At 38.8% G+C, this 25,501-nt stretch overlaps 2 protein-coding genes across 2 annotated transcripts in view; one reads left to right on the top strand and one right to left on the bottom strand.

The window, feature by feature from the left end:
* Nucleotides 1-3,818, bottom strand: part of LOC137020232 (inactive phospholipase D5) — a 28,563-nt gene extending 24,745 nt beyond the window's left edge. The window contains exon 1 of the mRNA XM_067385497.1: nucleotides 2,218-3,818. Within this exon, the coding sequence (XP_067241598.1) occupies nucleotides 2,218-2,223 (6 nt within the window). The 5' untranslated portion in view covers nucleotides 2,224-3,818. The remainder of the gene's footprint in view (nucleotides 1-2,217) is intronic.
* A 12,295-nt stretch (nucleotides 3,819-16,113) lies between these two features.
* On the top strand, nucleotides 16,114-17,438 carry foxg1d (forkhead box G1d). The gene has a single exon (XM_067385496.1). It carries the CDS (start codon nucleotides 16,464-16,466, stop codon nucleotides 17,436-17,438), a length of 975 nt encoding a protein of 324 aa, XP_067241597.1. The 5' UTR covers nucleotides 16,114-16,463.
* The last annotated feature ends 8,063 nt before the right edge of the window (nucleotides 17,439-25,501 follow it).

Below are 25,501 nucleotides of genomic sequence, written 5' to 3'. Positions count from 1 at the left end.
TGGGGATTATTTTAAAAAATATGGTTGGAAAATCTGACAAGCAACTTTGGGTCCCACTTTATATTAAGTGGCGTTAACTACTATGTACTTACATCAAAAAAATAAGTACAATGTACTTATTGGGTTCATATTGAATTGCAAAAGACTTTTGCTGCTATTGAGGTGGATATGGGTAAGGTTAGGGAAAGCTTTGCTGGTATGGGTAGGTTTAAGGGTAGGGGTAAGGGTTAAGGGATGGGTCAACAGTGTAATTATAAATGTAATTACAGAAATTAATTACAGATGTAATTACATGCATGTACAAAATAAGTGCAATGTATCAAATGATTAATTTAAATGTAAGTACATAGTAGTTAAGGCCACTTAATATGAAGTGGGACCCAACTTTGTTTCTTTACATTTCTGGTTGCTGTTTTCTCCAGTACATTGATTGACTGTCTGCTCACTGCTAATAGCCAATCAGTGCAGTAATAAAAGTGCTGTAGCGTAACTCATACTCCCACATCCCACACTGGAGAAAAATCACATTCAACGTGCAGGCATGTGACGCTGTAATCCAAGCGATGATAGTTAGTAGATGTAAACAGACGTGTGTACATTTTGCCACCAAATAACAATGCCACCAACAGAGAGGTGCAGAGATGGAGAGGAGACGGGGGAGATGATGCACGGTTGAGGGGACGAGAGGAACCTAATTTAATTTTATTTTTATTATAATGTATTAGCCTAATCATTACAGGCTATAAAAATAGTAATGCTAACAGTAGATATATGGCTCAAATCTATTTTATGATAAATATGTGGCTATATTACAGCTCCCCCTAGTGCTCTTGTCTTTTTCTATCTCCAAACCTGTTCTGCTCACAGATGACCGGAGGACAGTGTGTGCCCTCCTGCTTTGCTGGTTTATTTCAAAACACACCTGAGAATTCTTCTTTTTTTGATGCACTTCACTGTGATTTTTTTGTAAAAGATGAATCAGTGCCAACTGTACAGGATCTGACAAAATCACAAAGCACAAGTACACCTTTTCACAAAGTTTTGCCAATAAATGACAGTGTGTATATTGTTTTCAAATCACTTATCTCAGGTGCGATAGCAGAGGGTGATGATACTTGTTCCTATGCACAGTGACATCAGCCATTCATAACTGTTACTAATGCAACTTTTTTCTTTATTTTCAATAGAATGAACAAGAGAAAGGCATGAGAGTGATTGAGAAACAGCTGCTATTACGTGTGTTTACATCATAAAAATAAAAGCACTTGGGCAAAGGTTAGGAAAAAATGGTATTACACTTGACATAATGTCCCTCTCCTGAAATGAATGCAGAAATCTCAGCAGAGCCCCAGGAAAGGCCAGCGTTTACTGACCCCAATTAAATGTCAAGACTGACGACAGCCAATCCAGCGCCGACACTCGTGAACTATAGCAGTCACAAGATAACAATAAACTTGGTGGAGCAAAACTTTAATAAGCTGAAAGCTGTTTAAATAAAACATGCAGCTGAATGACTAGAAAGATCAAAACAGCCAGCTGTTGAGAAAACATGCTTTTATGACCAATCTGTTGTTCTCATCATAAAGTGTTAGTTGTTGCCTGCTTGCGCTTCTTTAAGAGTTTTTTTAGATTTCTTGCTGGATGTAACCTGATTTATCATCTGATCAGTAAATCAGGCATCTGTTCTGCCGTGAGAGAAGATCTCACAGTTCAGTTACTGTATGTGTCATTCACTGAGCATATCAAAGTCTCACCCTTTACAGTATATGTTTCACAAATACAGTACATGTCCAGAAAACTCTTCTGCTTACCTGGAGAAACCTGCACGAGTACAACATGCTCTGTGGTGTATTGGCACAGTCTGTGTAAAATCCTTCAATCTGCACCTTTAAGAAACTACTGTAACTTAGACATGCGCCAGAGCCTGAAATACCTCGTCTCAAACTAACCCTGCATCACTCACACTTACCTTCACCATAATGGACAATTAATTAAACCTTACAGGAGATTACAGGAGCTGGAGTGTCAGAGAGTAATGCTGAAGACCACATCCAGCGGCTTTACTGCTGTAATTAAACCATAGATCATTTATTTTCTCTTGTGAAAGCAATACTTTCAACATGAAAATCTTCATCAGTTCTTTGCAGCCCTTTCTGAGCATCTGATGCTGAAGAGATGCCACCTCCACATGCACTTGATTAATGTGTGAAGACTCACCTTCATGATGGACTGTGAGTGTCGCTGCACAGCGTATGAAGCTCAACTCAGGGTCTCTGATCAGGGACTGACGCAGCTGAACGCCTGCTGCTGTTTATTGATTTTGTAAAGGCACAGTTTTCCAGCAGCTCCAGTGTTGTGAGCTCTCCACCCTCAGCATGAGACTGATCCCTCCATCCCTCCTGTGCAAGATACACCTCTTCAACCAGTCCAGCCAATGAGAATGCAGCTGCAGTCCGACCCCTCCCACAAGCAGAGAAACACTCATTGAGAAACACATCAGAGTATCAGTTACACACACGCACAGATGAATCCACCACAAGAGCTGATAAAACTGAATATTTGTGAAAAGTACAAGCACGTACACAACTATTATAAGCAAAATATTCTTCCTCGAATTACCCTGAAAATACAGGAATTAAAATAATAGTTAGTATCAGCATAAAAAGGCATAAAACCAAGCCAGCGATTAACAGATTTCAAATCAAGATGATTATTTGGAGACAGATTGAAAGCAAAACATCTATTCAGCATTTTATGTCCTGTGATGCGATTCTTTAGTACTTCCAGAAGGAGGCGCTGTTTGATCTGTGTTGAGCTCTGTGAGAGATGAGACTCTTACAACTTGTAAACTCTGAACTTTCTACGAGTTCTGACTGAGAAAACATAAAAAACAGCAATACATACTAACATGTTGGGTATTTCTGTATTTTTTTTTGTTTGTTTTCTACTATTTTTCCCTTTGATCGTCCTGTTTTCCACTAACCGACAGTGCTGCATTTCATTGACCTCAGAGGGAGATGTCGTAGCCAATACGTTTTAGAAAAACTAAGACGTGTCCAAGCAAACCTTTGTTGCTCTATTAGAATATAAAAAATAAATAAAAAATGGGTATTTTGCACAAATAATGCTGAAGTATCATATTCACAAATAAAGGATGGATAGAAGTGTGCAGGGGCGCATAACGCACGGTTTCCAGGGGCCTACACTGGGGAGGGCCTACTGGCTGCATGGAAATTATATTTCTTGAATAATTATTTATGGGACTTTGCAGCAGTGATCACAGTATACTATAAACAAACTCCCATAAACTTTCAGGACTCGAACTGCATTTTCGGCGAACTAAGCCCTGCTGTGTGAATGGAACCGGACCGGACATTAGTGTTCTGTAGGGTCATACAGTGTGTGAGAGCCGCTCTGCACATGGTAATGAGCTGACGGCTTTAGATCCAGTCATCTGTGTTCCATCGGAGGTGCTGATTCAAAGTCTCAATTTTAATTTTAGGAGGTTTTAAATCTGGGCACAGAAAACAGGAACTGTAATAGGCTATTGCTTAAATGTGATAGTTAAACTTAAAGCCACTGTCTGTAAGTTTTTCCCCTTTGTCGCCATCTCAGTTTGAAACCTGCAATTGCAGTTATTTGTGGAATTATCATCTGTACGTGGGTTGTGCATCGGCACGGCTCCTCAGCGTGGATGAATCTAACGTTTGCCGTCAGTCCTCACATCGGTGGATACTGTACTTCGGAAACAGATTCTACGTCTTGGATGTATGACCAAAATAATATTTTCACTTGAAAATATCATCTGAACAAGTAAGTAACGTCTGCCACTTTTGTTTTGACCAACTGAGAAAAAAAAGCATTAAATTGTGCTGCCAATGGTGATAGTCTAACGATCGCTTAGTTCATATCACATCAAACCCTGCAAATTATCATTACTGTTTGTTCTCAAATTGTTAATGTTAACAACGTCATCATTGCATGACTGTGTATTTAGTGTGTATTAGCATTACTTGTAGATTTCAGTTTCTGTAGCCACTCTGCAGTCCGAAGTCTTTTGCTTTTGAATACGGGTGAATCTCCAGTTGTGACTGATTGTCATTTGGACCTTTCTGGATTACAATCCGCCATCAAAATAATAAATTCAATTACTCCAGCTGCAGTGAGAAAAGGCTATAAATGATCCGTCTGGGACTCTTTCTTTATGTAAACAGTGATGTAGGCCTAATGACGCAAAGGCAAACTCGAATTTTCCGCCGACACCCACCAGTACCACCTTTATTATATAACATAATAATAAAACATTATAATAAACTTTACAAGCTTACCGTTGTGAATCGGGCTGAGGTAAGAAGACAGTTTTGAACACCGGCTGGTTATGTACTTGTTAAAAAAATGATTTTGGATATTAAAAAAAAAAAAAAAAAAAAGTTACAGACTGCACTGCAGCTTCAAAAGGATATGGTTTAGTAAAATGTAAACATAGCCTGTTTCAAAATAAAAACGCGTAAAAAGTGCTGTTGCGTGTTCTTGCGCCTTTAAAGCAGTTTGTAATCACCAAATAATGCACATTTTATGCCAAATGATAGTTTCGATCGAACAACTGATGATGAATAATTAATGTTTTGTGTAATTATTGTGTAATTATCATATCTATAAACATTTCGGCCAGGAAAGTTTTTGATGGCACTTTCTTTTCATATAACCTAAAGCCTGCAATAACGTGTTTATAAGGCGTCCCTGCTTGTAACTGCTCTGCTGTTCCATGAGTGCCACCTACTGGCAACGAGTGAATTTGTTTTCAAGCGTTTTACAGAACTTGCTCGTCCACATGGAAGCGTCTAAAGCCGTATTCGGACGGGATTAGTTTTACATGGGGAGGTGGGGGTAAAGTAATCATTACCAGAGCTTCTCGGTGATTTTAGTCCCGTCCGAATGTGCCATCTCAGTAATCATTACGGCAATATCAGTAACTATTACGGTGACTTTCACCTTCTGTAAAAAGGTCCGGAAAAATTACCTCAGGTAATAGGCCTACTAATCCCGTCCGAATAGACCCGCTGTAAGTACGGTAAAATTCCGTCATTTCCTGTCCCGTCATTTTCTGCGCATTTTCCAAGCATGGGAGCACTTGAAGAAACATTCATTTGTGTTGTAGGTGGTGGGACAAGTCTGTTGCAAACCTCAAGTATTTTCTACATACCATTCAGAGCAAAAAGATCGAAAGCACATATCAGAGGCACAAAACTAATTTTATCTTTAGCTAAGTGCCTATCACCATCATAATCCAATCAGAATTTAATTAATAAGTCATGTGACCGGACCTAACTGTAGTTTATATATTAAGATTATATGTGTTTGCGCCAGGTTTGCAAACATGGTATGGAAAAGCAACATATAGCCACATGACGACAGGGAGGGGATGGCGGTGCGTAAATCGAGTTGCCCCTCCCACTTCTGCTAGTTTTACTGAGATGTGTTGTCCCATGCGAATTGGCCAATTAATATTACAGACAACCTGAGGTAAAATTGCATTACTCCACCTCCCCATGAAAAACTAATCCCGTCCGAATAGGGCTTACTGCGCAGTGAAATGATACCGAGGGCCAGACGTGATTTCAGAAATAGTCAGATAATAATAATATTTGAAGAGGCAGCAGGTGAATTTTTGTAGACTGCAGGGATGCAGACAGTAGTCAGAGTCAAGGACTAAAGCAACGAAACGCACACAGAACTAGGATATAAAACGTCCGGAAAATTAAACAGTAGAAATTTCGAGCATTTAATGGTGTAATTTTATTTATTTACTTACTTTTAGGCTTACTCGTCTACTAGATGGAGCAAAAACTTGTCAACTCTATGTGTGCAAAAGTGTTTTATGTGAAGACAGCCTTGAATATGTTACGTGGATTTGCGTTGAGATATTCTATGACACAGAATAAAGATAATGAAATTAATATATCAGTGAGTAATCAAACAATTGTACAAAACAACAACATATGTTTAACATTATAAAATTGTTGTATTCATTAGGCCTGGCTCATGTCCTGGAGTGTCCAGTAGATGTCACTGTGCTCATGTTATATAACTGAACTCTCTCTCTCTCTTATTATTGCAGTAGCTGCAAGAGAAAGAGACGTGTGGATATTGTGCTTGGGAATGAAACAGATCAAGATAAACAGTTTTGATTTGATTGTATTGAGTGAGTTCTGCATAAGATACTTCAGTTTCCCAGTGACACCTTGTTTTGTCTGGTACTCAAACATAATCACTAGAACACTGAGAAGATGCACATAAAGTTGCATGGAAACTTATTTTCAGGATTTTGCACTTCTTCCTCAGTCCTCACAGTGTGTTATATGACTTCAGCTCAAGCATCTGGACCTGCAGCTCTGACAACATCATCTCTCTGCGGTGATTTTGTTTTTCTTGAAGTAGCTTGAGCCAAACCCTTTCTAGGAAAGTCTGTTCACTCGGCAGCCTTATTTGCCTCTGGGCAACTTTTTCAGGCATGAAGAAGACCAACTTCTAATTATTTTAAAATACCAAAATCAAATCAAAAACTGCTTGCCAAACTCACATTTTTCAGCAATAAAATCTGAAATGTCTCATAAATATGATCTTATAACCACAGAGCATATTTCAGGCATTTACCCAAAAACACATAAAAAAACCCACCGGCTGTGTCCGAAATCACAAACTCTCTGAGTACTTCTTTTGAATAAGTACTTATTTTGCCACCATTAAAAATGTGCATTCTGCTTACTATGAATGTGTGTTAATATGAATGTAATCCGTACATACTACAGTACATCCACCATTTTCTCATTATCATGTGACCTGCCAGCATCAGTTGCATCGCTTCACTGTCGTTCACAAATCCTCTCCTGTGGCCTCATGGGATAGTAAAGATGCGCACGTCAGACCATCTGCCCACTGTGACTTCAGAAGTTGGACACTAGCCTTTTCACATGCTGTTTCTGCCTATATTTGGGAGGAATGCATATTCAAATCAGATGCATCTATTGACACTGCGGCGCTGGAACCAGAAGTTTATGATCACTGATAGACAAACTACGCATGTGCTTCCGAAGTGTGTGTGTGAGAGCGAGAGTGTGTGTGTATGTGTGTGTGTGTGTGTGTGTGTGCGCGTGCGCGTGCATTTTTGTGATTTATGAGGACACAAATGTGTATAATGTCATGAGTATTAGACTGGTATTACAACGTAAACAAAGTATGGGGACATTTCATATTTCATATTTAGTGCTCATATTTAAAATAGCTTTAAAAACATACTAAACAATGTTTTATTAAAAATGTACAAATTCAGTTTTTTGTGATGGGTATGTTTAGGAGTAGAGGTAGTATAGGGGGAGAGAATGTACAGTTTGTACAGTATGAAAACAATTACACCTATGGAGAGTCCTCACTAAGATAGCAAAACAAACCGTGTGTGTGTGTGAGAGAGAGTGTGTGTGTCTGACTGTGTATATGTGTATGTGTGTGTGTGTGTGTGTGTGTGTGTGTGAAAGAGAGAGAGAGAGAGAGAGAGAGTGTGTGTGTGTGTGTGTGTGTGTGTGTGTGTGAGAGAGAGAGAGTGTGTGTGTGTGTGTGTGTGTGTGTGTGAGAGAGAGAGAGAGAGAGAGAGTGTGTGTGTGTGTGTGAGTGAGAGAGAGAGAGAGAGAGTGTGTGTGTGTGTGTGTGTGAGAGAGAGAGAGAGAGAGAGAGAGAGAGTGTGTGTGTGTGTGTGTGTGTGAGAGAGAGTGTGTGTGTCTGACTGTGTATATGTGTATGTGTGTGTGTGTGTGTGTGTGTGTGTGTGTGTGTGTGTGAAAGAGAGAGAGAGAGAGAGAGAGAGTGTGTGTGTGTGTGTGTGTGTGTGTGAGAGAGAGAGAGACAAGAGAAGTCATGATCTACATGAGCTCTTAGATTTTCTTCTTTGTTTGCTATTTTGAGCTGAGAAATAGATAAAAAAATCTACAAAATCTACAAGAATACCACATACAGAAGTGAACTTTGATGAAAAGGACTCAGAAAGTATAGTATTTTTGTTTTTAAACCCAAATAATCAACGCAGAGGATCAGAGGATCAGATTTCTAGCAGCAGGCCTGTTGGAAAATTGGAGGGAAGTTTTAAAACAAGAGAAGATCCACTTATTCACAGAGGGAGAAGCAGTGAGTACAACTAAAACTGCCCTGGGAATCTTTTTTTATCTGGTTAGGTTGTTTTTTGCAAATACATGGGCATAAAATTGACATTTTTATATTTTTATAAGCTAAAAATGCTAAAAAGCTAAAACTATGGCTAGCCCACACTCTAGCATTCCTCAATGTAGCAATTCAAATGAGCCAGAGAGAATCAACCAATCAGAGCAGCAGCCGCAATCACCCCACGACCATATACAGATGAGCTCAGACTGTGTGCCCATACACTATCCCTCTGATATCAAAACTGACTCTGCAAGGAAAACTACAAGCAGAAACTTCTTTCAAGCAGTCCAGAGACTCTATTTGCGGATCTGTTCAAAACTGGAGAAATCTGCAACCTTATTTTCTTCTCTGATCACCCCAATGCCTGGCATAAGGCCATCATCAACCATTACCCCTCTGTAAAGAAAGAAGGCATCTGTAATGGCTGGAAAGTCAAAATTAGAGAACCACATGACCCTGACAACACTGTGATGACTGTGAACATCTATAAAAATGGCACAGTCATGGTACAGGGGAACCTGAAATTATTCCAGGCGAACTATGAAGCTATGAAATATGAGAAGGCTTTACTCTCTGAAAGTCTGTCATCTGAGCAAAATGCACAGAACAGCACCTCAGATCTCAGACCCAATCCTGCAGAAACTGCTAAAAGTGAAAACATCTCACCCTCCCTGCTCAAATCTATACCTCTACTTCAGGAGCACTTCACAAAGCTGGAGATGGAGATGGTCCAGCTCAGAGAAACTGTGCTTAAACAGGAGCAGTCAGACACATGTCATACTGAGCTCAAGCAGAACACAGAACACTTAACACAGAGACTGACAGCCCTCACACAGCAAATGAGAAAGCTTCAGAAGGAGAAGGACAGTTATCAGTGTGAGCTGACTGCACTGAGACTTCAGCTACAGGACAGAGAACAGTCCACACTAGAGATGAGGCAGCAGCTGAGAGAGATACAGGAGGAGAGAGAAATAGAAAGCACTGAGATCCAGACCCTGAAAGAGCAGCTGAGAGAGATACAGGAGGAGAGAGAGACAGAAAGCAATGAGATTCAGACCCTGAAAGAGCAGCTGAGAGACATACAAGAGACGAGAGAGTTGGAGAACAGTGAGATCCAGGCCCTGAAAGAGCAACTAAGAGAGCTTCTCCTGGCCAGAAAAGAACCAGAGCAGACACACAGAGCTCAAACAATGCCCTCCACCCCAGAGCTTTCTAACACAAGGAGTCAACACCCACCCCTCTGTGCAGAGAGACCCAATCCAGACAGCTCACAGCCATCACAGCGCCCCTGTCAGGCTCCCCTGTCCCAGCACAACAGCATCAGCCCTCGTCTCACAGCAGACCAGCACCATCCAGCACAGAGGAAGCTGAAATAGCTCTCCTCATTGATTCAAACGGCAAATTCATCGACACAAAAAAACTTTTCCCTCGACACAAAGCTGTTAAATCTCTGGTGTCCCACCACTGACAAAGCCTTGGAGCTCCTGACAGAATCTCAACTAGGTCGGCCCAGTCACATCATAATCCACACGGGTACCAACGACCTGCGGAGCCAACAGGACAGAGTGTCTGACTCCCCAGAGCCGTCGTGGAAAAAGCTAGAAAACGTTCCCTAACTCAAAAATCATCCTGTCCACTTTACTTCAAAGAAAAGATTTCCATCCCAAAACAATCAATAAAATAAATTCCAGCATCTCTAGACATTGTGCCCTTTTGCCTAACGTCCACTTGGCCCACCATCCAGACCTGGACACTGACTGTCTATATGACCACGTCCACCTTTACAAGAACCTGGTTCATATTTTTGCAAAGAGACTCAAAGATGTCACTCTGAACAGGAGTGACCAGACAATCCCCAGGTGGAGCAGAACCAGCCCTAAACCAGCCAATCCGACGAGACTCACTTCAGGAAACTACATTGCAGCCAACACCTCATCCAAAGCCCCGGCCAGAGCACCTCCCAGAGCTTCAACACGCAGACCGGATCCATACGGACAGAGACTATCCTACAACAGTCCCGCAGCTCCAGCAGCTGAAGCCCGCCCACAGCAGAGCCCGGCCCAGCCAGGCAGACTGAGCTACGCCCAGGCTGTCAGCGGAGGAGCAAACCGAGCTAACGATGAACTTCACGACATCCAACACATGCTGAGTATCATCTGCTCTCACTTACTAACACACAGTGGACAATGGTAAAAAAAAAAAAAAAAAAAAAAAAAAAAAAAAATTGAATTTAGATTTGATCGTTTTTCCTTACATTACTTTCCACAATTCATTGTTTTTCACTCAATATACTATACATATATATTTTTTCTATCGATCTCTTTTCTCAAAATGGCAAACAAACCATATTGTTTAATTTAAAAGTTTGTGATGAAATCACTCAGCTTTTCTACATGGAATATCCAAGGTCTAAACTCCTCAATCTTTGGTCTAAAAAGTAGAAATCCTGACTTTATGAGAGAAATTCAAGACATAGATGTCATAATCTTGCAGGAAACCTGGTGTAGAGGAGATGTGTTCACTGGTTGTCCCTCAGGATACAGAGAGATCATATTACCATCAGTCAAACTCACATCAGTCACACAGGGGAGAGACTCGGGGGGGATGATAATCTGGACTAAATCTGAACTATCCATAGAATCAGTCAAAAAAGATCAATATCACCTGTGGCTGAAAATTAAAGAAGGAATAATATCAACATCTCAGCCTGTCTTCCTTTGTGCCACATATATACCCCCCCTCGAGTCTCTGTACTTCCAAGAGGAAACCTTTCAAACCATAGAACGGGAAATCAGCCATTTCCAGGCCCAGGGAAATGTGCTGCTTATGGGTGATCTGAATGCCAGAACTGGAGAAGAATTTGATTTCTTAGAATCACATGGTACAAGATTTATCACTGGCAGTAATAACCTATTCCCTTGTTACCCCACCAGACAAAATTGTGATCACACAGTGAACGCTCACGGACGGCAGCTGCTGCAGCTCTGCCGAGGACTGGCTCTGTACATCGTCAACGGAAGACTGCGAGGGGACTCGCTCGGCCGATACACCTACAGCTCAGCTCTTGGTAACAGCACTGTAGATTACGCAATCACAGATCTCGACCTTTCTTCTTTGAGAGCATTCACAGTCAAACCCTTAAAACCTTTCTCAGACCACAGCCAAATCACCCTTTATATAAAGCAATCTGAAACATCACCCAAACCAATTAAAACACCATATCAAATGAACAAAATAACATCATTTAAATGGACAGAAAACAGCGCCACTAATTACATCAATGCTGTTGAATCTTCAGAAATTCAATCCCTTTTACATTCATTCCAAATACAAGTATACCCTAAAAATCAATTCGGCATCAATCAGGAAGTACAAGATCTAAACAACATATTCTACAAAACAGCACGAAAAAGTAATTTGACAATTGTTAAATCAAAGAAAAAATATTTAGAAACTGACAAATGGTTTGATTTGGACTGTAAGGCTCTGAGAAAAAACCTCAGAAATTTATCAAATCAAAAACACAGACAACCAGATAATCCAGATGTCCGCCTTCATTACTGTGATGCACTAAAACAATATAAAGCCACACTCCGTCGGAAAAAAGCACAGTTTTTGCAAAACCAGTTTGAAGAAATCGAAAAGTCTATAAATTCACACAAATTTTGGGATAAATGGAGATTACTATACAAACCAAATCAAGAAGTTCTGGCAATCCAAGATGGGGAGAAGTGGAAAAACCACTTCCAAGAATTGTATAGCCCAACTGAAATTCTAAATTCTAATCAAAATGAAATAATAAACAAACTAGACAATTTGGAAAGATCAATTAAAGCAAATCAAAACCCCTTAGATTTCCCCATAACAATAAAAGAATTGGAAGACAAATTACGGGTCCTTGAGTCCAAGAAAGCCTGTGGTGTTGACAGCGTCCTGAATGAGATGCTGAAACACACAGACCAAAGCTTCAAACTGGCCATGCTAAAACTGTTCAATGATGTTCTGAGTGTCGGGTTTTTCCCTGAGATCTGGAACAAGGGCCTCATCAGCCCTATCCACAAGAATGGTGACAAATCAGACCCCAACAACTACCGAGGCATCTGTGTGAACAGTAACCTGGGAAGGTTTTCTGCAGCATCTTGAACACAAGACTCCTAGACTTCCTTATGAAGCACAATGCCTTGAGTAAATGTCAAATTGGCTTTCTTCCAAAATGTCGCACATCCGATCACATTTTTACATTACAAACACTAATTGATAAATATGTTCATCAAAACAAAAGACAAATTTTTGCTTGTTTCGTTGATTTCAAAAAAGCATTTGATTCAATCTGGCATGAAGGATTATACCTAAAACTTATTGACAGTGGAATAGGGGGAAAATTCTATGATTTGATCAAATCAATGTACACAGCCAGCCAATGTGCGGTTAAAATTGGAAACACGAGAACCGAATTTTTCCCCCAGGGGCGTGGAGTGAGACAGGGCTGCAGTTTAAGCCCCACCCTCTTTAACATTTATATCAATCAATTGGCCAATATTATAGAAAACGCTCCCATTCAAGGTCTCACTCTACACGACACAGATATAAAGTGTCTTCTCTATGCAGATGACCTGGTGCTCCTGTCGCCCACTAAAGAAGGGCTTCAGGACAGCCTGAATCTGCTGGAGGATTACTGTCAGTCCTGGGCCCTGACAGTCAACCTCCAAAAAACTAGAATCATGATGTTCCAGAAACGCTCCAGATCTCAGGGACCAACACACACATTCACACTATCACACAGAACCATTGAAAGCACAAAAACATACACTTACCTTGGCCTGAAAATAACTCCAACAGGTAACTTTACTTTGGCTGTGAATGAACTCAAAGAGAAAGCTCAAAGGGCTTTCTATGCCATTAAAAGATCAATTAAAATTGACATCCCAATCCAAATTTGGCTCAAACTTTTCAAATCTATAATTGAACCTATTGTTTTATATGGCAGTGAAGTGTGGGGTCCTTCTATAAAATTTGATTTCTTAAATTGGGAAAAACATCCGATTGAAATTCTACATTTAGAATTCTGTAAAAGAATACTGAAAGTCCAAAGAAAGACGCCAAACAATGGATGCAGGGCAGAATTAGGCCAATACCCTCTCCTTCTAAATATCCAAAAAAGAGCCATCAAATTCTGGAAACACCTAAAAACAAGCGACCCCAACACATACCATTACAAAGCCCTAAAACACCAAGAGCTGAGCGTAAGTAAGAGTCCCCTGTGCCAGCTGGTGCTGAGACTGACTGACCTCACACCCGCTGAGATCTGCCAGCCTCAGGACTCACACACACTCACACACATTCGGCTTACACAAATTATAAACACAGAAAAAGACAAGTACATCACCCATTGGACAAACACCACTAAAAACCAACACAAACTGGAATGTTATTCGGCACTAAATCGAGAATACGCTATTGCGAACTACCTGAGCACAGTTAGTGATGCGAAACTCAGGAAAACACTGACGGTGTACAGACTCAGCGAGCACAGTCTGGCCATAGAGACGGGCCGGCGCAGACAGACATGGCTCTCCCGTGAGAACAGACTCTGCTCGCACTGCATCCTGGGAGTGATGGAGACGGAGCTGCATTTCCTCACAGAATGCCCAAAATACCAAGATATCAGAGACCACTACTTCCCCAAAATTAATAAAATATTCCCCCAATTTAACTCCTATAGCCCAATCCAAAAACTATATTACATTCTTGGCGAAGAAGCCAAATGTTCCAATATAGCTGCAAGATTTGTTGCATCTTGCCATCTCCTGAGGGACAACCAGAAAGAAACAAACAGCCAGTAAACACATCCCCATTAGACCTACACACTGTATATACTGTATATAATGTTCAAATTCTAAGTTCAGTTATTACTACATGATTTCTGTATTATAATCTTTTTTATTTATTATTTTTTAGAATTATTCTATTCTGTTACTAAAATTATTTTTATTTATTTTATTATTTTCTCTACATAGGCTTTACTCAGATGTTCTGTTATTCTAAATATTTTTTCTATGTTGGTTAAATGCTTTGGCAATACAAAATGTATCTTTTTGTCATGCCAATAAAGCTATCTGAATTGAATTGAATTGAGAGAGAGAGAGAGTGTGTGTGTGTGTGTGTGTGTGAGAGAGAGAGAGAGAGAGAGAGAGAGAGTGTGTGTGTGTGTGTGTGTGTGTGAGAGAGAGAGAGAGAGAGAGAGAGAGAGTGTGTGTGTGTGTGTGTGTGTGTGAGAGAGAGAGAGAGAGAGAGAGAGAGAGAGAGAGAGTGTGTGTGTGTGTGTGTGTGAGAGAGAGAGAGAGAGAGAGAGAGAGAGAGTGTGTGTGTGTGTGTGTGTGTGTGTGTGTGAGAGAGAGAGAGAGAGAGAGAGAGAGAGAGTGTGTGTGTGTGTGTGTGTGTGAGAGAGAGAGAGAGAGAGAGAGAGAGAGAGAGAGAGAGAGAGAGAGTGTGTGTGTGTGTGTGTGTGAGAGAGAGAGAGAGAGAGAGAGAGAGAGAGAGAGAGAGAGAGAGTGTGTGTGTGTGTGTGTGTGTGAGAGAGAGAGAGAGAGAGAGAGAGAGAGAGAGAGAGTGTGTGTGTGTGTGTGTGTGTGTGAGAGAGAGAGAGAGAGAGAGAGAGAGTGTGTGTGTGTGTGTGTGTGTGAGAGAGAGAGAGAGAGAGAGAGAGAGTGTGTGTGTGTGTGTGTGTGTGTGAGAGAGAGAGAGAGAGAGAGAGAGAGAGAGAGAGAGAGAGAGTGTGTGTGTGTGTGTGTGTGAGAGAGAGAGAGAGAGAGAGAGAGAGAGAGAGTGTGTGTGTGTGTGTGTGTGTGTGTGTGTGAGAGAGAGAGAGAGAGAGAGAGAGAGAGTGTGTGTGTGTGTGTGTGTGTGTGAGAGAGAGAGAGAGAGAGAGAGAGAGAGAGAGAGAGAGAGAGTGTGTGTGTGTGTGTGTGTGTGTGAGAGAGAGAGAGAGAGAGAGAGAGAGAGAGAAAGAGAGAGAGTGTGTGTGTGTGTGTGTGTGTGTGAGAGAGAGAGAGAGAGAGAGAGAGAGAGAGAGAGAGAGAGTGTGTGTGTGTGTGTGTGTGTGAGAGAGAGAGAGAGAGAGAGAAAGAGAGAGAGTGTGTGTGTGTGTGTGTGTGTGAGAGAGAGAGAGAGAGAGAGAGAGAGAGAGAGTGTGTGTGTGTGTGTGTGTGTGTGAGAGAGAGAGAGAGAGAGAGAGAGAGAGAGAGAAAGAGAGAGAGAGTGTGTGTGTGTGTGTGTGTATAGTCCTAACCCTACAATCTGAAAAATGCTGGGTTAAAAACAATCCAAGGGTTGAAAATGGACAAACTCCACAACTGGGTTGTTTTGACCCAGAGGTTGGGTTAAATGTTTGGCCAAAATTGTAGTTTTATTTAACTATTGTTTAAAAATTACTGTATGTCTGGCTTAAAATGAACCCAAATAGGTTGGAAATTAAAAATCAGAAACATAATTACTGCAATTTAATAAATGTTTATTGTTTAATTATTATTCATTAAACTTATTGATAAGTGTTTGTTTATTAAACATATTAATAAATGTTCATTTTCAGCACTTTGGGTTCATCTTAAGCAAGCAATAAGTAATTTTTAAACAATATAGTTGAGTTAATTAAAACTACCAAGCATGTTGGGCATTATACAAATTTAACCCATCCACTGGGTTTGTCCATTTTTAACCCAGCATTTTTTAGACTGTAAGTTATGATGAGACAGTGTCCCCCCACAAAGATGGCAATATTCAAAATCATTGTCCTTGTTGTGACATGTTTGGTCCCCTTGAGGAAAACAGCTTATAATTCATACAAACTGATGTTAAAAAAAAAAAAAAAAAAAAAAAAAACATGTAAAAATGCAAACAGTTTTCCGTGATGGGTAGGTTTAGTGTAGGGGAATAGAAAATACAGTTTGTACAGTAGGCTATAAAAATCTATGGGTTTCATGTGTGCTTGAAAAAGTGTGTTAATTTGCATGCAGTGATAAAACTGTGGTTGGCATTTACTTCCGTCTAGTGTAGAAACACGTAACAGATCAGGATCAACTGGCTCTTAAAACCATCCAGTCGAGGCTCCTCCCATTAGGAACCTCCTTAATTAGCGAATTTCTGTTTCCAGTTCTGACTCTTCTACTCGCCAAGTGCTTTTCTTACATAGGATGTCCCGACAGCGCCAGACCTTTATTTTTAAACAATCTCACGCTGCGGTTTGATTAAGCGACATGGATCAGAAAGAATCAACAGCACTGCAAAAACTGAGTTCATTCAGTATCAAAAGTCTACTGCTTCCATCTAAAAGTGAGAAACACGACACGGCACTTCCAGAGAAGAACAAACCGCTGTCGGGCACCGACCCGAAACGATCTCCGGAGCCCACCGGGATGGAGTCCGACTCAGAGAAAGTCAAAGATGCAGAAGAACCCAACAAAACTGTGAAGCTCGACAAACCGCCTTTCAGCTACAACGCGCTGATTATGATGGCAATTAGACAAAGCCCGGAGAAGAGACTAACGCTTAACGGGATCTACGAATTCATCATGAAGAACTTTCCATTTTACCGGGAGCACAAGCAGGGCTGGCAGAATTCCATTCGACACAATTTAAGTCTCAATAAATGCTTTGTTAAAGTGCCGAGACATTACGACGACCCGGGGAAAGGCAACTACTGGATGTTGGACCCTTCGAGCGATGATGTTTTTATCGGCGGTACGACGGGCAAACTCCGGAGACGCTCGGCGACTTCCAGAGGAAAGCTGGCTATTAAGCGAGGACTTCGATTCTCCCCATTGGGTTTGGGAATTAACGAGACGGCGAATAATCCTCTATACTGGCAAATATCGCCTCTATTATCTTTACACCACCCACATTACAACGGGACGTCGCACGGATTTCTGAATCAAGGACATGGTTACAGTTCTTTCGTCCCTGGAATAGAGCATTTGGGCAGCCGGGATGCGACTCGACCCATTCTGGGGAGTTCTAGCGGTTACGGGATGAGTTCGTCTCCCGTCGGGTTATTGTCCGTCCCGTCAGGATACTTGCACCCACCGGGCCTTCAGCAAAACACCTTCAGCTCTCAGCAGACATTACTCACCGACACCCTAAGGACATCTTTTTCTTCGTTCTCACCTGCTGTTTCCAGTGGCTTACCTGGAGTTTTGTCCCATCAAGACAGAGTTTCCCCAGATTCGTTTTAAACTGATGATTTCGTCGAATGCGATGAAATCACAATTATGGAAGCTTGTTTCCGCCACTGAATAAAAACAGGTAATTGCGACTCTTTATTTCACAATTATGACTTTATTTCTTGCAATTGCGAGTTTAGCCATTTCGCAATTCGGACGCAGTTCCGAGTTGAAACATATCTCAGAATTCTGACTTATTTTTCGCCATATCGTGTGACAAACTCGGAATTGCGAGAGAAAAAAGTCGGAATTGTGAGATAAACCCATTTTCCGTTTCGGAAATAAGCTTCCATACAGACTAAATGCTTCCATATACAATTTTATGATTATAACTGACCTGTTTTTCATTTTTATGTGCTTCGAAAGCACCAGCTTTCTTACCTTTTGGTGGAAAAATTGCCAAAGGTTAATGCGATTTAACTATTTATATAGTGTTCGAAGTCGAGTTAATTTATATTTTATCTCTTAAATGTATTTGATGCCATTGTATTCATCCATGATCCATTATTATGCAGTCCTACTGACATTAGCCTATATATGTTGCGGGTCTCGACAGTAAACTCAACTCGGAGTCTGTGAGAGACACTCCTTAAGGCTTTCATTCATCCTCCTTTTCTCAGCTCTGATACAGTCTGCACACACACTATAATGAAATACGGGATGTATGATAATGTGGCGCTCACAGAGGCATGCATGTCAATCAGTGTTTAAACAGACCCATAGTGATGTTAGCACGTCTTTTACCCTACTTTATCCGTCTTTTTCAAATAAATGAAACATTTGTAGATTAAGGAGAACCTCGGACCTAGACTGCACTCACAGGTTGTTAAAATATTACATTGTACATATAGGCCTACTCCTACACAATTTAAACATTAGTTGCAGGCTAGTCAAATGATTTTAGAGCTTAAAAAACAAACGAATTAACATAGGTATACAGTGCAATAAACAGACGAATACATTATAGGCTAAACAACACACAATATAATGTATTAACGAAACACTCACCTACAGGCTACATCCAGAGCTGAATTACTATGCAAACATCTAAAGCACTTTCTGGTGCTCGCTGGTGGTCTGAGGCTCACGATAATTTACGAAAGTTTTAAGTGCTGTTTGTTTTTTGTAAACGGGCCGCAAATATAAAAGTAAGACTATAAAGCTCACGTGTGGGATCAGTTTGAGCCGACATTATTACTCCATTCTGTTGTTGCTTTTAAATCTTTGCACTTTTTAAAAAAGAGATTCTTCATTATAGCACTGACAGAACAAAAACGCTTTTGTATTTACAGAAATGAAGAATTTGTACTAAATTAATAAACAATAAATGTTTTAACAGAATTCTTTACAGTGTCTCTATTTTCAAACTGAAAATGTATAATGTATAATAATATTTGTTTAATTTGCGAAAAACACATTGCGTTTTTTGGCTTATATGTTGTGGATCAACAATAAAACATTTGAAACCTTTAGCTGTAATAATTGTTTACTAAATAAACACCTCAAAATCAAATAATTTCTTAATAAGTAGCCTACATGGTCGGAAATCATTAAAAAAATACCAAGCCCACACGATTCTTGTGATTGCATTTTACACATAAAACAAGACATATTGGGTTAGTTTTAGTCTGTTGTAGTCCTTTGTGTAGATCTGTTTCTATAACCACAGAAAATATTACCACACATTCAGTCATTTATTATTAATTATTAATATGTTTCTTAACGTGGCTACATGAATTAAACAGCTCAAAGACCGGTTTACAACACTAGCCAGAGTAGGCCTACTACAATAATAAATGAGTAAAATCAATTACATTAGTTTGGTTTGGTTTAAGAACATGCACTTAACGAGCTGACTGTCGCTAAACGGAAATCAATGTTTTGATATTTCGTTTTGCAACCCAACCTAAAATGTAAAAAAAAAAAAAAGAAAAAAAAAATCTATTTTCATAGAAACGTTAGAATTGTTCTCGTTTTACACACCGACGATATTAAACTAATTATGAAATATTTTTTTCTGTGGAGCACAAAAGATGATATTTTGTCAATGTGTGTGACTTGTTTGGTTTGAAATTAAGGCGAGTAAATGATGACAGTTTTATTTTATTTTATTTATTTTTAATTATTTATTCATTTGTATTTCTCGCTGCTCCTTTGTTTTCAGAGCATCACAGAGACACGTGAGAGACAGTAAAGGACCTTTTATTTCAGGTATTTAAAAGTAGTTGATAAACATAAATGGAACAAAAATGAACACGAAATGAAAATCCGAAAAATATGAACATATTCGATCTATATGCCAACATGGTGCAAAAAGGTTTCAATAAGAGATGTTTGTATGAGATCTTGGTATTAAAAATATAGTTTACTATAAAATAATTAAAGTCAAGGTCCGTGAAGGCCTGTGATTTCAACAGCGCGTGTTTGTGTTTTGTCTGGCAATCCGTGAAGTATATTTCAGAATAATTAAAAATTTTAAATAAATAGTAATATAATGAATGAATGAACTGAATGAACTGAAGCCAAAAAGAACGTTTTGTAGATACAATAAAAATAGGCTATTTATTAAATTAAACAGACCTAATAATCAATGAGCAGTCTTTTAATTAAGTACATATAAAATAACGTAAAAAGAAACGGCTAATAATAAATAATCATAATATCTAATCACCCAATTGTTAATTTCCCGTTTTTTATTTCCATGATGACATTTTCGACTGTAACAAACCCAAAATGGAAAAATGCATTGGGTTGCATTTGGCCAAGTCTAGGTGCAACACAACATTGTTTAAAGGCAATATATAATATTCTATAATAATTTATGTATATGCCTATATATGGATATTTTAATTAAAAACATTTCCCCGGCATTATCAGATTCGGGAGCGCCCGGCCCAGGGCCTTTTCCAAGGGTTTTTCCAGAGACAATCCGACACATAAACATCATGCATTTTGATTTTCAAAACCAATGTACAGTACAAATTACCCATCGTTTACTACAGTTACAGTTCAACTAGCAAAAGCACAGTAACAGCAAATTTACCATTGTTTTAAATTTTTAACTACTACTACCTATTGCTATTACATGTTTATTTGGGAGAAATAAGGCTTAATAAATACATATACTGTAAATAGCGTTCTTCATCCTCCTCCTCTTCCTCCAGTTTGTAGCAGGACAGTCAGTTGCTTGAAATGAATTTCCATCCATAGAGCAGATTATAGTCACCTAATGATCCACGTCATCGCGTGTAATAACATTATGACGTCATAGAGAGCACATATACATAAAGAGGTTTGCAGAACTTCACACACTGGATGCGAAATGCCGCGTCATTAAAATAAGAAACCATTTCAGAATCCTGGATTTAATGCATGATTGTCCCAAAGCCTTGTTAATGTGCATAAAGAGTTCATTCTTAAGATAGTACATTTTAATATTAGAAACAGTGTTAATAGGATAAGTTAGATACCAAATATATATTCTTTTAAGCTTAATTTAGGATTGTCAGATCACTGTTCTCCTACGGTTCTGAAAACAAAACATTAGACAACTAAACAAAATAACATGCAATTTACTTGAGGTTCTGACAAAATGTTCTATTTAATGTTATAAGTGAGTATTATAAATGTCTAAAATGTTATAAATTAATCTATTAAAATATTTATTATTTTAAATAAATTCCATATGTTAAAAATCATTTGAAATTTCTGAATGAAGACTTGTTTCGTCCAGAGTTTTTGAACGAATCTCTGTCAAATACATTTTAACAGTCACTGGTCGCCACCTACTGGCATAACAATGTAATAGAATCTTTATTTGAAGCGAAACATTAGTTTCAAAGGCCATTTACTCATTTTGATCGCTGCCGCAACATAAGTGTTTATATCTGGCCAGGGTCTGCTAAAATTTGGCAGATGTGCTTCATCGTTGATATTCTTCTCGTTATTTTCCTATAGCGGCTAATAAATCGGAAGTCTCTCCCATTCACAGAAAACAACTTACTTCTGCGTTGAAAAATAAGGTGGATAACTACAACAACAACAACAACAACAAATGTTTCTGTAGAGATTCACCCTTATTGCGGGCAGACCTAGCGGAGATCTCAGTCGTGCTCACATTCACTCGTCCTAGGAGCTTTGCGCGTGCAAAGTTTTTTGGATGTGAGAAGGCATGATTCTCATGATTTCATTCACCAAGACTGTCTTCTCAGACACCCCAACACTTTCTCATCGGATCTGCGCGAATCTCGTGACCTATTTTAGTCTCAAAAAGGTCAATTTTCACCGAAAAGTGAGAAGTTTAGACAAAAGAATAGCACGCCACAACTATAACGATAACGGCATCGAGAAACGATATTATGCAATCACTTTCTGAAAGATTTTTCTAGCTGATAAACTATAAAAACATTGACAGCCAATCAGAACCCATCCTGCTTTACAGCTCAAGCATTTAAAGCGACAGACTACAAAATTGAAGCTCTTCAGAATATTGTCTGCTGGTGTGAACGCTAATATAGTTATTGTTATCTTTATAGTTATCCTTTTGGGTGTGAACAGGCCTTAAAGGTGCCCTAGAATAAAAAAAATAATAATTTATCTTGGCATATATTTTAATTTATCTTGAATAGTTGAGTTCAGTACATGGAAATGACATACAGTGAGTCTCAAACTCCATTGTTTCCTCCTTCTTATATAAATCTCATTTGTTTAAACGACCTCCGAAGAACAGGCGAATCTCAACATAACACCGACTGTTACGTAACAGTCGTGATCATTAATATGTACGCCCCCAATATTTGCATATGCCAGCTCATGTTCAAGCATTACACAAGGGCAGCCAGTATTAACGTCTGGATCTGTGCACAGCTGAATCATCAGACAAGGTAAACAAGCAAGAACAACAGCGAAAAATGGCAGATGGAGCAATAATAACTGACATGATCCATGATAACATGATATTTTTAGTGATATTTGTGAACTGTCTTTCTAAATGTTTCGTTAGCATGTTGCTAATGTACTGTTAAAGTTACCATCATTTCTTACTGTATTCACGGAGACAAGACTGTTGTTATTTTCATTTTTAAAACACTTGCAGTCTGTATAATTCATAAACACAACTTCATTCTTTATAAATCTCTCCAACAGTGTGTAATGTTAGCTTTAGCCATGGAGCACAGCCTCAAACTTATTCAGAATTAAATGTAAACATCCAATTAAATTCCATACTTACGCGATTAGACATGCTGCATGACGAACACTTTGTAAAGATCCATTTTGAGGGTTATATTAGCTGTGTGAACTTTGTTTATGCACCGTTAAAGGCAAGCGCGAGCTCTGTGGGCGGAGAGCACGAGATTTAAAGGGGCCGCAGCCTGAATCGGTGCATAGTTAATGATGCCCCAAAATAGGCAGTTAAAAAAATGAATAAAAAAAAATCTATGGGGTATTTTGAGCTGAAACTTCACAGACACATTCAGGGGACACCTTAGACTTATATTACATCTTATAAAAAGACGTTCTACAGCACCTTTAAGAACGATAAAGATAACTAACAATATTAGTGTACAATAACTATATTAGCATCCACACCAGTGGACTATATTGTTCTGTTTATTATAAGTGTGCAGTGGTTTTATTGTCTGTCGCTTTAAATGCTCGAGCTCGTCAAAGAAGGATGGATTCTGATTGGCTGTCAATGTTTATATCGTTCATCAGCTGGAAAAATTGTTCTGAAAGTGATTGCAAGTAAATCTGTGCCATTATTGTTAAATGCTAATTATGTGATTCTTTCCTTTGAGGAGGCAAGGGAGGCAGTGTCTCCTCAAAAAAACGGATGAGGATATTACTAAAATATAACAACGCAAATATTACAAAATGTGACATTATAAAGTCTTAAAGGATTAGTTCACTTTCAAATGAAAATTACCCCAAGCTTTACTCATCAAGCCATTCTAGGTGTATGACTTTCTTATTTCTGATGAACATAATTGGAGAAATATTAATAAATATCCTGACAAATCCGAGCTTTATAATGGCAGTGAGCGGGATCAACGACTATGAGCTGAAGAAAGTGTCTCCATCCACATCCATCCATCATAAACATACTCCACACGACTCCGGACGGCTAATAAAGGCCTTCTGAAGCGAAGCGATGCGTTTGGTTAAAAAATATATCCATATTTAACAAGTTATAAAGTAAAATATCTATCTCCTGCCAGACCACCTTCTGTATTCAAGTTACAAAGAAAGCGTAACTGATGCGACAAGCTTGATGACTGCTGAAAATAAATTGACTATTAAAAAGAAAAGCTGAACTTAGTTCACAAATCATATATATTGTCTAAATTATTACTGCCTTTAGTTATTATTTGGGAATAAATGTTAAAATGCACATAAACAAAAAACTTGATGAGATGAATATTACATAATAGTGTAAAAATACAAAATAGATCTGGTCTCTCTTTTTTATGTAATGTTTATTTAACCAGGAAAATGAAGTATAACATACCGGGACATAAATTTACATTTGATATATAAAAAATTGCTTCCTCATTTTAACGCTCCACCGCACACCACTGTGAACCCTGCTGTTATTCAGGCCTATGTTTAGGAGGATTTTTAGAACTGTCATTATAGTTCCTGTCATTGGTGTGAATGGGCCAGTGTCTCGAAATGAAAATGCTTGGCAGTAGGCGTATCTTTAGTAGATTTTTCTCAAGAAAACACAACTAAGACTAAACAGACCGTGGAAGGCCTGATCCATCTGTTTCAGTGTAATCTGTCCAGGATCAGCAGAGGACATTTTGATCTATGGTTCTCCATCTAAAGGCACTAAACTCATTCCATTGTACAGGTTTTATTTATTCTGTTTGCTCTCTTCAGGCCGTTCAGTGCTGAATTTTTGGGAAACGCTTGTCAGAAGAGGGAGGGTGCAGTCAAACAGTGCGCATGCGCAGGAGCATCTGCAACATTTCGTGACAACACTAATAACCTGCATGGATCACTGGCTCTAGAAGTCACTTCTAATTATGGTTATCTTCTCCTGGCTCTGAGTTCATCGGCTCATCTGGGGTGCCGTACAACGACGTAACTCGCTGCTTCACTACCATATAGTACGATACAATGTATTGTTGAAGAAATCAGCTAGCTAGACACGACTGTTTCCCGAATACGTAATGGCGCAAATTTGTGTCATGCAGGTGGTGAGATCGAATTAATGCAAGATTTTTTATTTATTTATTTTTTTGGCTATCAATTACGGACATGACATCTGAGGTCTAATTCTCATTTTTCTCAGTCATTTTTCTTTATTTCCAGATTTAATCATAGGCTTGTTCATGAGTAGCTATAGCCTACTTTATTAGTAGACAGACTAAGACTTACGTAAATGACATTTGTATTCGAAATAAAAGATATAGATTGTACTGAATGTCAGCTTGCTTATTTTGCTCAAGATAAGGAGTTATTAAGCCCACGTCATGCAATAATTATTCTAAAAATGAATTTTGAATCTACAGTATGAAAATCACTCGACTTAAAATATAATGCAATAAATAATCATAAACTTAAACGTGCTTGCCTTCAATGCGATTTGTTACGACTAATGATTTCTAACAAACAGAAATTCCATTATCAAATAATATTTCGAATGTATAATAACACTGCTCATTTGACTAATAAAATACTAAAATTAGCATTTGTGCAGAAGTCATGTATATTATCATTATTTCAGGCAGTTAGGGCAAAATTATTTTTTGGTCTGGAATTATTTTGGTCTGAAATGTGCTGATAAAACTCAGAAATGCAAAACCATGTCTCTTACAAAGAGATGTTCTTATGACCATTTGTTAGAATTAATGTTACACATTAGAAATATAATCAACAAAATACTGCAGTCTGAAATTTGTTCTATTTCCATATTTATGTAAATAGAAATTTCATTTGTACAAAGAAAGGTTTCTTTATAATGTCAAAAACATGTTGAGTAAAATGTTAAAATAATACTTTAAAAATACTTTTAGCTTTTCTCTGAATGTGAAAGAAGCACAATAATGAAATATGCATTCAGGCAATTA

The sequence above is a fragment of the Chanodichthys erythropterus genome, chromosome 5, assembly GCF_024489055.1.
Source record: "Chanodichthys erythropterus isolate Z2021 chromosome 5, ASM2448905v1, whole genome shotgun sequence".
In the NCBI taxonomy this organism is placed as follows: domain Eukaryota; kingdom Metazoa; phylum Chordata; class Actinopteri; order Cypriniformes; family Xenocyprididae; genus Chanodichthys; species Chanodichthys erythropterus.
Note: the sequence above shows the minus strand (reverse complement) of the source record. Positions and strands in the feature narration are given on the sequence as shown.